Source organism: Bos javanicus, chromosome 5 (assembly GCF_032452875.1).
Source record: "Bos javanicus breed banteng chromosome 5, ARS-OSU_banteng_1.0, whole genome shotgun sequence".
Lineage (NCBI taxonomy): Eukaryota > Metazoa > Chordata > Mammalia > Artiodactyla > Bovidae > Bos > Bos javanicus.
Genome location: NC_083872.1, coordinates 72,460,855 through 72,475,234, shown reverse-complemented (window position 1 = coordinate 72,475,234; position 14,380 = coordinate 72,460,855). Strand labels below are relative to the sequence as shown.

Below are 14,380 nucleotides of genomic sequence, written 5' to 3'. Positions count from 1 at the left end.
CAAGGAGTGTCTGTGAGTGAAGGATCTGAAAGATGCCAACCCACTGTGTTTTTAAAGAGAGACTGACCCAAGGAGTTCACGGATAGAAGTGGTAGTAGCTGGACTCAGGCCAGCTCTGTGCCCCAGCTGAGGCCCCGTCTGAGAGGTGACAGCAGCCGAGTGTCCTGGGAGTCGGTGTGATAAAAGCAGCCTTGGAAGAGAGCCCAGCGGCTGGCTCCACGTCCCTTTTTCATTTTTCCCATTTCCAAAGACCAGAGATTACGGAAGGAAGAAGAGAGAGATCATTATTTGAGATCGAGCAGGAGTTTTCAAACCATAAATTAAGTTAAAGTGGGCTCACTTGGGACTGACTCGAGGGATGGGAACTTGTCCTTGTAACTTGGCAGACGAAATCGTCGTCTGGACCTTTATTGGATTGCAGGCTCTTCTCTGTGTCTCAGCCCTGCCTTTTTTATTCTCCCTAGATGCTCCTGGGTAGGATGTGCTCTTAGCTCAGCACCCTGGGATTACCGCTAAAAGAGATTAGACTCAGAGTGCCCTGATGGGGACCAAAGGACTCTTTAGAGCCCCCTAACCCTAACCTCTGCCTGTAGTCCCAGGAGGTACCATGGGCAGAAACAGTGGGCTTATCACATATTCCTTGACCAGCCTTTTCCCCCATCTTCTCTAGGTCCTTTGGAGCTTTTTGCCCACAGCTGTGCCAGCTGCAGCCCTTCCCCTGGGGAGAGGAATACCTTACAGCTGGTTCCCAACCACGAGTGTAGCTATAAAACATGGGTTTTTTGCAACAAGGAGACCTGAACACAAGCCCCAGCTCTCTGGTCCTTAGTCACACGTCTTTGACACATGACTTTCCCTCTCAATCTCAGTTTCCCTTCTCTGCTCACCTCACTGGCTTGTTGTAAGGCACTCTGAAATGATGCAAGACAAGCACATTGTCTGGTGCCTGGGCGAAGTGCTCATGGAGCAGGGACTGCCCTGGGAACACAGCCTTCAGCTGTGCACACACACACAGGAAGAACGTGTCTGAGGACAGTCCAGCATGAGGAGAAAGGCTTTGCTTGCCTAGAATAAAGAGATCTCACGACCAGGTTGGAAGGGAGCTTCGAGCTCCTCAAATCTAGTGTTCTGCTTGATGTAGGTGAGCCCTCTCCCACCTGCAGCCTGCTGGGTGACCTCCCACTCCCAAAGGTCCCCAGGCCTGCTTTGCATCAGAATTCATGCTGCTGTCCTTTGCAGAGAAACTCCTTGGCCTCACCCTGGGAGAATCTGCTTCAGTAAGATTTGGGAGGGCCTGGCAGACCACAGCCAAAAGGCTTGAGAAGCTTTTTGTAGAGATCACATAACCCAGAAGGTTATGTTCTGGGTCTGTTCCTTTACCACTGTGTCTCCAGCAGTTGGCAGGGTCCCCGGTGCACAGTAGGAATGTGATGAACACCTGCCAGGTAGGTGTTCAATCATGCAGCCTCATCTAGAACTGTCCCAGTGCCCAGAAGCTTCTCCCTGAAAATGCAGCTCACTTCTGTTTGGGCAAACTCCGGTGGTACTTACAGTCTGGCCCATAAGAAGCAAAATCTATCTTCCTTCAATCTTAACTCATGCAGCCTAATTCTACCTTCTAGAGTGACACTGATTCTAATTCCTCTTAGAAGGGATTATCCCTCAGCTATAGAGGTCAGTAAGGGTGAAGTATTTTTGTCCAAATGAAATCAGGGTTGGCTGAACCAAGGTATAAACTGGAGCCAGGGGTGCTTCAACAAGCAGCCCAAAGGAAACAAAAGGATGGACGATGGGACCTTTTTAATTAGAGCATGTGGACTCCATCTCAAGGACAAAAACGTGGGGTATAGAAACCTGGTTAAGGATCTCAGTGCACCCTCATGAAATAGAATCCTTTGCCATTTTAGAGAGGCAGAACCTGAGAAGCTAAGAATTTGCCCGGGATTACCATTCAGGCATAGAAGAGCTTGAAATTTGAACCAGATGAGAATTAAAATTCAAGGAAAGAAGAGGAGGCCAAGTTGGAGAAGCTTAAACATAGGGGAAAAACAAACCACGTGGTGTAGAGTTGGTGGTGGAGTCCCAGCTCTTGTGTTGATGGTGTAACATCTCCCTCCCTTTCTGTGGGCTTCATCTGTCAGAGTAGGCGATTCGAGGGGAATTACTAAGCCCTCCTCAGCCCCTGTGAACCTCTGTGATCCGAGAGTGCATTTAGCTGGAGCTGAACGGAAGAAGTTGGAGCTGTGAAACCTGCAAGTTCAGAAACAGTCCTTTCAAGCCTTTCAGGGTTGTTTAAATACCCTTTTGTGTCGCATCTTCTCAGATGTTTTATTGTTCGGCACCCACTCGTAGTGGGGGGGGTGGGGGGTGCACCTGTGGCTGTGAAGGATTCTGTCAGATGTTTAGTAAATGACAATGTGATACTCTTGTGTTTTCCTTATTACAGCCATCCTGCAGTCACACATGCATGCAATGGTGCTATTAAAGCCTTTCTCTTTTAAAATAGCTTAGTAGAATATGTAAGAGGTTGGAAGTGCATTGTTAACTTTCTCTGCTGATACTCAGGACAATTTTCATATTCACCTGCTGCCTTAAGCACAGCTGGTTTGGTGTGCAGCAGTGATTGGCAGACTCCCTCTGTGTACCCAGGAGCTTCCCAGGGGGTGAGGAAAGAGAGCTCTGGAAGCATCCATGATCAGGACGAGAGCTACTGCTCCTGGTGTTTACCTGGAGAGGTTAACTAGTGCCCACCTAATTCCATGCCATTCACATAGAGCCCACCAGTTCCAGGCTAGGTTTATGGGTAACAGATAGTATTTACTTTTCATTTATCCATTCATCTGTCCCTCCATCCACACTATACTAGGCCCCAGGAGCATTAACTTTTTCAGTCAAGAAAGCAAAATCATTAAATTTGACTTCTAAATATTTCTGTGGCCAAGTAAAGCAAAATATTGGGTTGGCCCAAAAGTTCATTTGAGTTTTTCCTTAACAGCATACTAAAACCCAAACAAACTTTTTGGCCAACCCAATAGAGTAGCAAGGGGCTTCCCTGAGGGAAAGGTGACCAAGTATGAATCTGCTAAGGTGTCAGGGAAACAGAGGTGATGAGGATGGAGCCAGGAAGGGGATGAGTTTGAAAAATAAAAGATAAAACCTGTAGGAGCTGGTTATAGCAGTGATGTGAGAGGTGAGGGGGGCAGGGTGTCTTGGTTGACTCAAAGGTCCTGGCTTTGGTGACAAGTTGGGTCTTGATGCTACCAACCAACAGAATAGGCAGGAGTCAGGCTGTTATTTATGAAGAGAAAATTATGGATCTGATTTTGATCAGTTTGAGTTGAAGGTCTCTGTGAAAGAGCCAAATGAACCCGTGAGCAGGTAGTTGGATTTAAGAGTAAGAAGCTCTGGAAAGCAGTCTGAGATGGAGATGAGTAACGATCTTCCTTTTGGTAGTATTTGAAGCCACTGGAGTAGATTCCATCACCCAGGGATAAAATGTAGAGCAAAGAGAGGGGCCGAGGATGGGCGTTGGGGAGCCCAGCTTTGAAGAGGAGGCAGAGGGAGGGGAGCCCCTGAAGGAGGCAGGGAAGGAGTGTTCAGAGGGAAGAAAACAGCCCAGAGACTAGTGCCACAGAAGTTAAAGGCTTCAGTGGGGCGGGGGAGAGGCCAGTAGGGCGGCAGGTAGGGGAGCCGTTGGCCAAATTTCCTAGAGTCCTGCCTATGTAGCTAGTGTCAGTGCTTCAAGCAGAAAACCTAGACTTCACGAACAATGACAATCACAAAAGAGAAGTCGAAAAATGCCTTTAGTTGAGCACCTACCAAGGCCCGGGTGCTTTATTTATGCATATTATTTATCTGCACATTTATTTTTGGAGGCAAGTGGGGAAATTCTATTCTTGTCCTTTTACTGATAAGGAACTTGAGGCCCAGAGAAATTATGCCTTGGTCAAGCCATAGATAACTGGGGCTAGAACTCTGTTTTGCCTCGTTCTAAAACCCTTTGTCTTTCTAATTTACACCTGGTGGATGAATGCCCCACCTGTCCTTGCCACATCCAGGGTGCCCCCTGGAAGCATCACCATGCCCTGCTCCCTTGGGCCCTCACCTCCTGAATGGCAGGAGCCTTGCCTGGAGCCAAAAGCTGCGGAAGGAGGGAGCCAGGGGAGCTCCCAGTCTGGAGTCATTCGTCTGCTGGCTGGTGACACCAACACCAGGGCCCCACCAGAAGAGCAAGCTTGTTCGCTCTTGTCTGGCTGTTCATGGTGATGTATGAATAAGCAAAGAAGACAGCTTCATTTTCATAAGTTAACTTGTGCCTGGAGTAAGGAAGACGGGAAACAGTGCACTTAATCATAACCACAGGGCCAGCACAGAAAACAATGACAAAGCCTTTTCTGTTTGCCATGGTGTTTTATGATAATAACTCCTAAGGAGAGGAGACAGACGGTGTGGGATGCTGAGGGAGGCGGCACACCAGCCACCTGAGTCATCTCCCTGAAAGGATTCCCTGGGATTTTTCCTCTTAATGGAATGGCAAGCCCAGGATGTGTTTGCATCATCAAGATTAAGGTTTTAGACTTTGACGTCCAGAGACCACACCCTGATTGCAGATGCCGCCTGGCTGGTGAGCTGGGATTGGCGAAGCTGTGAAGGATAATCTGTCTCACATGTGCTGTCACTGGGGACCTGGGGGGACCTGATGTCTAGGAGGGTGTGACAGAATAGCAGTGTCATCCGAGAAGCTTTGGGGGAAGCCCAGGAGCTTGGAGGTTGGGTGGAAGGGGCAAGTGTGGCTGCGGTTCGGCAGGGGCTGTGGTAGATGCTCCAGGGGAGATACGAAGTAGACTTCACCCACGCTGCCCATAGAATCCACTACTCCCTGCCCGCCACTCCTCTGACTTATCAGCATTTCTGTCATTGCAAGCATCTTGCTAAGTCATAATTGTTTATCTTTCTCCTTCTAACTGCCTCTAGGGTGCAGACTGTATTTTATTTGTCTTTGATTCCTTAGTACTTTGTGTGGTATCTGACACAAAGCAAACCCTCAGTCAGTATTAAACTTAACCAAAGCCTAGGCAGAGTAAGGGTGGTGTCAGCTAAGGAAGCAAGGAAATGGCTGAGACCACAGAGGCCTGAATCCAGGTAGAGGGGAAAGAATATAGGGCTGGGGGACTCTGGGTATAATGTTAAGTGTAGATACCTACTGAACATTTTACTGTTTTCTGGACATTGTTTACTGGCGATCTGTGAATAAGCAAAGAACACAGCTTCATTTTCACGAATTAACTTGTGCCTGTGTGTGTGTACTCAGTCGTGTCTGACTCTTTGCAACCCCAAGGACTGTAGCCCACCAGGCTCCTCTGTCCATGAGATTTCCCAGACGAGAAAGGTGGAGCGCGTTGCCATTCCCTACCCAGGGATCGAACCCACGTCTCTCGTCTCTCGAGTCTGCTGCATTGGCAGTCAGGTTCTTTACCACTAGCACCACCTGGAAAGCCTTAACTTGTACCTAGAGAAAAGAAAATGTTTAAAGTATGTACTTTTTGTCCACACCGTGTTATAAATGAACGGAAAAAAAAAAAAACAGGCACAGAGAGATTAAGTAACTAGTCAAAGGTCACACAGCTATCAGCTGGGCAGGGAGCCAGGATTGGGGCCCAGGGAGTCTGGCTCTGTCATTCGCTTTCGTCACCACTGTACTACACTCGGGAAGTGTAGCACTAGAGGAGGCTGCTGGACTCTGCTGGTCGATGAACTGGATTTATACACCACATGAGTTGATTGTGTGCTAGTGGCTCTTCAGGGGAACCTTGCCATTGACTAAAGCAGAGACAGAGCTCCCAGACCTTGATGAATAATTCTCAAATTTTAATATACATCCAAATTACCTGGGGAATTTTTGAATGCATATTACCAGACTCAATGGCCAGAATCCTTATTTAGATGAGTGTTAGGTGACAAGGTAATTAATATGTAATATTATACCCACACTCCCAGACCTTAGAGATAAAATAGAAAAATGAGAACAAAATGTCACCTGATTTTGCTGGTAACAGTAAGTTTGGAGGATTTAACTTAATGTGCATCTACAGTGGATATTCACTTTGCAGACAAAGGTCCGTATAGTCATAGTTATAGTTTTTCCAGTAGTCATGTAGGGACGTGAGATTTGGACCATAAAGAAGACTGAGAACCAAAGAATTGATGCTTTTGAACTGTGGTGCTGGAGAAGACTCTTGAGAGTCCCTTGGGCAGCAAAGAGATCAAATTAGTCATTCCTAAAGGAAATCAACCCTGAATATTCATTGGAAGGACTAATGCTGAAGTTGAAGCTCCAATACTTTGGCCACCTAATGCAAAGAGCCAACTCATTGGAAAAGACACTGATGCTGGGAAAGACTGAGGGCAGAAGGGCCATCAGAGGATGAGATGGGTTGGATGGCATCATCAACTCAGTGGACATGAATTTGAGCAAACAACGGGAGATAGTGAAGGATAGGGAAGCCTGGTGTGCTGCAGTCCATGCGGTCACAAAGAGTTGGATACATCTGAGTGAGTGAACGACAACAGCAGTGGATATTCAGAATACCAACCCCAGAGCTGGAATGGCCCAGCTTGTCACAGGAAGCATGCGGTGACTGCAGCCTGGTTCAGAGGGGGCCTGCCCTGTGAGACTCATCCAAGGCTACCCTCTGCTGGCAGGCTGGCTCCTGGGAGCGAGGAGGAAGGAGGGCGGGGCTGAGCTACCTGAACTCAGGTCTCTCTGAAACTCATGGGAGCAGGTAATTCCTTCCACATGCCCTTAATGAGAAATGGGAAGCAGCCTTCCAGTCACAATGAATTTCACAGCTGAGGCCCAGAAATCTGTCTTAACAAGAAGCTCTGGTGTTTCTTGATCTTCCCAACCCAGGGATTGAACCCAGGTCTCCTGCATTGCAGGCAGATTCTTTACCATCTGAGCCACCAGGGAAGCCCTAATTGGTCCTCAGACCACACTTAAAGAAACAAAGTTCTAGCAACTTTCCTGGCAGTCCAGTGGCTAAGATTTTGCCTTCCAATGCAGGGTGGGTGGGCTCAGTCCCTTTTTGGGGAGCTAAGATCCCACATGCCTCATGGCCAAAAAGTCAGAACATAAACAACAGAAGCAATACTGTAACAAAGTCAACAAAGACTTGAAAAATGGTCCATGTCAAAAAAAAATCTTAAAAAAATAATAGTCTAGAAAGTCTTTGTTCTAGAAACAAAGTGCTAGCTGACCTCCAAAAAGAAAACCATGTAGATGGGCTTGCTGTCTTTCAGAAGCTGACAGATGAGCTTGAATGATGGTATTTCAAAAGAGCTGTTACATTACTTACATGGTGTTTCACATGGCCCAGCCCCTGTGGTTAGCCCTTAACATATGTGAAGTCATTTAAACCCGTGAAGTCACAATAGTTAGATATTAGGGCAGAGAGAGGTTAAGTAATTTTCTCCAAGCTGCACAGCTGAAACGTGGCAGGGCTCGAAATTGGAACCAGGATGTCTGGCTCCAGTCTTGCCCTCTGGCTACACTGCTACAAGTGGTTCCGTATCCACTGACACAGATTTCTGCAGGGGTGAAGGCACCAAGCAGTCCGCCCAGGGTGTTCCCAAACCCACTGGCAAACCCAGCTATCAATTTACTCATTGACAGAGCAGCTAATGAACTCATCTAAAAAAGCAAAATGAAGTCTTAGTAGCTGTTTATTATTTTGCCTTCCCAACCAGTGGATATTAAAATTCTAACTATCATGTTGCTAATTAAGGATTTTGTTTTCTTCACCTTAAGAGGACTGGCATAACGTGAAAGGGCTGTATGCCACCATCATAAGAAATGCAGCCCGGGTGCAAAGCGAGAGAAGGAGCACTTGGATGTTATTCTTTGAGATCACATGTTTTAAGGTTAACAATGCAAATTACTCCTTCTCTGGAGATGAAGACCTTCAGTTGAAGACTCCAGTAGAGCAACCCATATAAAAAATGCTTCAGGAGCTGTCACCCCATGTTGGCAGTTTTCCACGCAGCTGAGGATAATGCCAGGGTTCCCAGAGCCGAGTGGGAGAATGTGTTGATTTTGGCAAATGGAGAAAGGATGAAATGCTTTGCAGTGTCAAAAATGTGGGGACGCTAATATACTAACATAAGTGGTCTCCAATCAGGAGAGATTTATGTACCAGACATCATTTATTTAGCAGACATTTATTAATGCGTTAGTGTGTTAGCTATTACACAGTCCTTGCCCTTGGTCAAATGGAGAGATGGACATTTACAGATGAGATGCGTATGTGAATATTATCCACTGTGTCCTTGGCAGGACGTAAGTCAGCAGACGGCAGAAATACCCAGAAGTGCTAGGTAGAAATGTCCCCCATCACAGGCATCTTCTTGCTAGAGATGAGCCTGAAAGGAATACTGTTGAGGGTTGGCAGGTGGGCAGGCCTAGCGAGAGCTGTATGAGCAAGACAGATGTGAGGACACAAGCAGCAGAACTGTGCACTTTCGTGTGGCTATTAGAGAATTCACCTGTAGAAGTAGATTGAGGCAGAATACAGTTCACAGAATTCCAGAAAGTGGAATTTGGACTTCCAGACAGCTGAAGATTGTCTTTTGTGAAATTCAGATGGCCATCCTAGATTCAATGAAACCTCATTCCCTTTTGTCATTTCTGAGCAGGTGACACTCTTCCTTCATCGTACCAAAAAGCCATGATGGTGCCAACTAGGGTCATTAGTAATGATGAACAAGCTCCCCCAAAGACCCCATATCCCCTTTGCATTCTAACCTCAGAGCGAGATTATTTAGTAGGCTCTCTAACAAGGTCACAGCATCGGGACTCGGCACGCAGCTTGCTTGACTGAGGGCACCGCGCCTTTCAGTTCTGTTTTACACAAACGTCCCAAGCTTGTTGCGTGTGAAATTGATTGGCTCTTGCACTTGCTGAATTGGTGATCTGTTTTTCTGAGGGATTCTACATGTATTGGATATGATCATATACAATGACAAAGTGGGTGGTAGTATTTTTCCTATGCCTCTAATTTATGTATTTGTGCTGGGGTGATGATTTAGATGGGAGCTCGATAAATTGATCAAGTAAATTACACCAAACCCACACACCATCATTTCAAGGAGCTGTCATCACACCAAGGAGGTTTTATTTCACCCAGCATGGTATTCTCGGAGAACCACTGTTTTCTTCACATGCTGCTGGGCTTTCATTTGGTCAGAAACGGCTTTATTTCTCAGACTGGCCAACAATATAAGAATTTTAGCTCCAGAAGGCATTGGTTAGCTGTGACAGACAGTGCCTGTTCATCTCCTGTGACCTTTAGCAAGTTATTTAAACTTTCTGCGTCTCAGTTTCTCATCCTATAAAATGTAGATTCATCATTTCTACCTCAAACATTTGTCCTAAAGGTAAGCAATAATGCACTGACAGTGGAAAGAATCCGGACGTTAGACGACTATGGATGCATATCTTAGCTCTGCTGCTACTTGTGCAAATCATGATCCCATGTGAGCCCACAGTTTCTTAGTCTATAAAAGCTGTTGATCATAGTTGCATGGAGGAATGGCTTCTGCACGTGGCAGGATAGGGTTGTCTAAGAGAAGACAGCTGATTCTGATGCCTACCTGCCCCACCTAGAAGACCTGAGTCCAGAAACATTAACACACAAGGAAGTTGGGGTGAGTGGCGGACTCACCTGAGGTGCTAAAGCTGCTAAGAAATTGCCTGAGAGACCTGACTCACCTTTGATCCTATGTGATTCTCATTATACTCACAAGCAACGCCAACGTCAGAGCCAAGCTCTGGGGACAGAGAAGCAGTTGTTCCTCTAGAAAACACTCCTGCCTTGCTGACACAAGACAGACTGGATGTGATAGTCAAAATGCTGTGAGAGGGAGGCTGTTCTCTGGGATATCCTTTCTCATTAGCCAAGGGTCCTTTCTTCCTTTCTGAGTGAGAAAATTAGCTCATGCCCTGAAAGCCAGTACATTAATATACCTTGAGAAAGAACTGGAACATTTAAAGAAGAGTATAGCAGTAAATAATACATGTTGCATGAGTTAAGGGATGGATGGATGGATAGATGAATGATTGGGGATTCTGGCTTTATCACAGACTAACTGAATGACCTTGCATACTGTCAGTTCAGTCCTGTCCGACTCTTTTCGACCCCATGGACTGCACCCTGCCAGGCTCCTCTGTCCATGGGATTCTCCAGGCAAGAATACTGGAGTGGGTTGCTGTGCACTCCTGCAGGGGATCTTCCTGACCCAGGGAGCAAACCCACATCTCCTGCATTGGCAGGCAAATTCTTTGCTACTAGTGGCACCTGGGAAACCATGAATGACCTTGGGCAAGTTAATTAGCTATTGTGGGTGACCTCCATTTCTTTTCTATAAAATAGGGATGATGAAAATGGCTAAGCTGCCTAAGTGTGAGAATTAAATACGTTAATAGAAGTTAAGCACTTACATCAGGTCTCGGTACCTCATAAACGAAAGCTGCATTACGATGATTTGCTGCTGTTCCCTGTTCTGTACTCATGTGGCTCGGCTTCTTTTATGACTTTTGCATTCTCTGTACTTTGCAGGTCAGCAGGTCCTGGGCCTGGTAGAGAACCAGAGTGATTGGTACCTTGGAAACCTGTGGAAAAATCACCGTCCTTGGCCTGCCCTTGGAAGAGGCTACAACACAGGTAAACTCAGGAGGGTGACATGCTGGGCACTGGAGGGTGGGGTGCAATGTGATGTGAGGACTTTCTCAGGAAGAGGAGGTAAGTCAAAGCATGGAGAAGCCACCTGGTTGCCTGAGCTCGGCAGCAGACTGTACTCGAGTTGGCCCTCTGGTGCTTGCTTAGGGCTGCAGCTACAGGCAGTGTCGTTCCTGGGCCGTGGCAGTCAGTGGCATTCTCTCCTGACCTCCAGTCCCTGATCCAGCTGGCATCTTTATGAGTGTCACCTGTAGGATTCATTGTCTTTGTATGGGGATCAAAGTAGCTGATTTTTTTTTTTTTTTTTTTTTTTTTTGGCTACAACCTGTCATAGTTGCAGCATGTGGGATCTAGTTCCCTGTGTGGGTACTAAGTCACTTCAGTCACGTCTGACTCTTTGCAACCCCATGGACTATAGCCCACCAGGCTCCTCTGTCCATGGAATTTTCCAGGCAAGAATACTGGAGTGGGGTGCCATTTCCTCCTCCAGGGGATCTTCCCAACCCAGGGATCGAACCCACATCTCTTACATCTCCTGAATTGGCAGGAGAGTTCTTTACCACTAGCGCCACCTTGGAAGGCCTTAATTCCCTGACTAGGAATCAAACCCAAGCACCCTGCATTGGGAGTGTAGAGTCTTAGTCACTGTACCCCTGGGGAAGTCCCCTGATGTCTTACTGACTCTTAAAGTTTCTGATTAAAAGTGACATAATTTTTGTTTGCAATTTTTTTTAACTCGAAGTATAGTTGATTTACAATGTGTTAGTTTCAGATGTATGGCAGTGATTCAGCTATACATACATATTTTTTTTCAGATTCTTTTCCCTTATAGGTTTTTACAAAATATTGAATATAGTTCCCTGTGCTATACAGTAGGTCCTTGCTGGCTATCTATTTTTTATATAGTAGTATGTATATGCTAATCTCAAACTCCTAATTTATCCCTCCCCCCTTCCACCTTGGTAACCATCAGTTTGTTTTCTATGTCTATGTGTCTATTTCTGCTTTGTATATAAGTTCATTTGTACCTTTTTCTTTCAGATTCCACATATAAGTGATGCATATGATGCTTGTCTTTCTCTGAATGGCTTCCTTCACTTAGTATGATCATCTCTAGTTGCATTCATGTTGCTGCAAGTGGTATTATTTCATCCTTTTGTGGCTGAGTAATATTCCATCATGTGTATATACCACATCTTCTTTATCCTTTCATCTAACAAGGAACTTTCACGTTGCTTTCATGTTTTGGCTGTTGTAAATAATGCTGCAGTGAACACTGAGGTGCATGTGTCTTTTCCAAGAAGTGACATTTCCAACAACATTAAATTGGCTAAAGGATACCATGTGGTTGTGCCCACCTTCAGTGGGTGTGGCCAAGTGTAACACAGCCATGTGCCTGGAAGAAGAAAAGGCAGATATATTTGGTAATTGGTAGTTAAAAGGAGCATAGCCCCTAAACACCCTGTGTCAGAAATCAAATCCATTTTCTGTCTTGCTGCTAACCCCACACATGGGTCTCTTCTCTTCTTTGTCTCTATTAGTAGTGTCATTCATTCATTCATTCTTCGTTCACCTCCTGTCTGTCTAACACTTACTGTGTGCTGGGCCCTGTGCTAGTGTACCAGACATAGCCCATGACCTTGTAGAGCTTATAAAGAAGGAAACTAGAGTAATCTCCCCTCTTTAGGCTCTGGTCCTGCCACTGTCTACCTTCAGAATGCCTCTGGAGATCCTCTTTGCTTTGACACCCAGTTCTGAAGGGTGAAGACCTGTGTTGTGGGTCAGGATGAGAACTTGGAGCTCAGGGAGAGCAGTAGGATAGGCCAGACCAAGAAGGGCTGGGACTCAGAACCTAGACCAGCTCTACTGAGTTAGGGCAGGGGTCTGGGGGTGGTGCCCCCGAAGGTGATATGTGGTAGACGATCCTGGAGACTCAGGTGAGTCTGTAGTGGGAGGAGTCAGTCAGCTTTGAGTGCTGAGGGTCAGATGCAAATATGAGACCCCAGCGGCCACAGGATGAAGGATGAGAGTTGAGCATCCAGATGTGCACATTCAGAGATCGGGTCAGAGTGGGGTCAAAGCTGGAATAAGACAAGGAAAGAAAGGTCCAGGCTGAATGTCCTGGGCAGCCAGAGGTCAGGGATGCCTGTATTGAAGGCCGTCCTGAGTGGGGAGACATTCCTTAGCTGACATTTGCCAGAAGGTCCAGGCGTCCCTCACAGGATGTCATTTTCCTCTGTAACACCTACCAGGCATCACAACCTGCGGGGGCTGCAGTTGACAAATTTTAACCTCCAGCACTTCCCTGCTGTACAGGGTATTAACCCTTGAGTCACAGAATGGTGGGGGATTCTGGCCATCCCTGAGAGAGGCCATGTTCAGGGTGGTTGTTGTTCGGTCGCTCAGTTGTGTCCAACTCTTTGCAATCCCATGGACTGCAGCACTCCAGGCTTCCCTGTCCTTCACCATCTCCCGGAGCTTGCTCAAACTCATGTCCATTGAGTCAGTGATACCATCCAGCCATCTTGTCCTCTGTCATCCTCTTCTCCTCCTGCCTTCAATCCTTCCTAGCATCAGAGTCTTTTTCCAGGGAGTTGGTGCTTCACATCAGTTGGCCAAAGTATTGAAGCTTCAGCTTCAGCATCAGTCCTTCCAATGAATATTCAAGGTTGATTTCTTTTAGAATTGACTGGTTTGATCTCCTTGCTGTCCAAAGGACTCTCAGGAGTCTTTTCCAACACCACAGTTCAAAAGCATCAATTCTTCAGGTTCAGGGAGGGGGCCCCAAAATGGGCTCAAATCAGCAGCTCTGATTAGCTGGTGTGGAGGTATTTCTGTTATGGTAATGGGCAAGGCGATGTCTCTGCATCCCAGCTAAGTACTGGCCAAGTGCTGTGCCCAGTGTGTTCTAGGTGTTACTCTCATCTGATCCTCACACTAACCTCATGGGGCAGGAACTATTCTCATCTCTATTTTATACCTAGGAAACTCAAGCTTAGAGAGTTAAGGTTGGAATCTGATAAGTAAGGAGCCTGCTGTTGACCACTAACCTTCCTAGCTTGAATTTTAGTGGCCTCAGAATCAAGAATCCTTTTTTAAAAGGTAACCCTGTCTCAGTAAATCACTTTCAGTTGGGACTGTCCGCTGGTCACCTGGCTCTGTGTCAAAGATCTGGGGACAGGTGAGATTTGACTACTTAAATCTATGAGCATATTAGATCATTTTAGCTGCTAGAAAGTTCTGAACGAAGTGACTTTGGTCTTTGTAAAGCCTTTTTATGTGAAATTCCTGGACCGTGCAGGTTATACAAAGTGAGGAAAGAGAACTGCAAAATTGTTTAAATCATTTCTCTACCTTAACTACAAAGTTAACAATGCATGGAGAGAAATTTGATCTGATCAAGAAGAGAAAGCATGAAAATAATTTCTTCTTTCTGTGACTTCGGAATCATTGCAATATTTTAGGCAAACAATAATGTAAGAACTCTTGATGCTTTTGTTATCTTATTCAACAAATCACAAAATACAACAGAATAATACTGTTTTTAAAAAATGTGGGATCTTGACTCTGCACCTTGAAAGGTCTGGAGGAGCCCAGGGTTCTACATTATACAAAGTCTCCAAGATGTTTCTGGAGCAGAAGGTGCA

The 14,380-nt window shown here is 46.1% G+C and overlaps 1 protein-coding gene across 2 annotated transcripts in view; it reads left to right on the top strand.

Moving 5' to 3' along the window:
* LARGE1 (LARGE xylosyl- and glucuronyltransferase 1) overlaps positions 1–14,380 on the top strand; it is a 613,949-nt gene that overhangs the window by 469,256 nt on the left and 130,313 nt on the right. For both annotated transcript variants that reach the window (XM_061417244.1, XM_061417245.1), the window contains exon 7: positions 10,614–10,718. In XM_061417244.1, the coding sequence (XP_061273228.1) occupies positions 10,614–10,718 (105 nt within the window). The remainder of the gene's footprint in view (positions 1–10,613; positions 10,719–14,380) is intronic.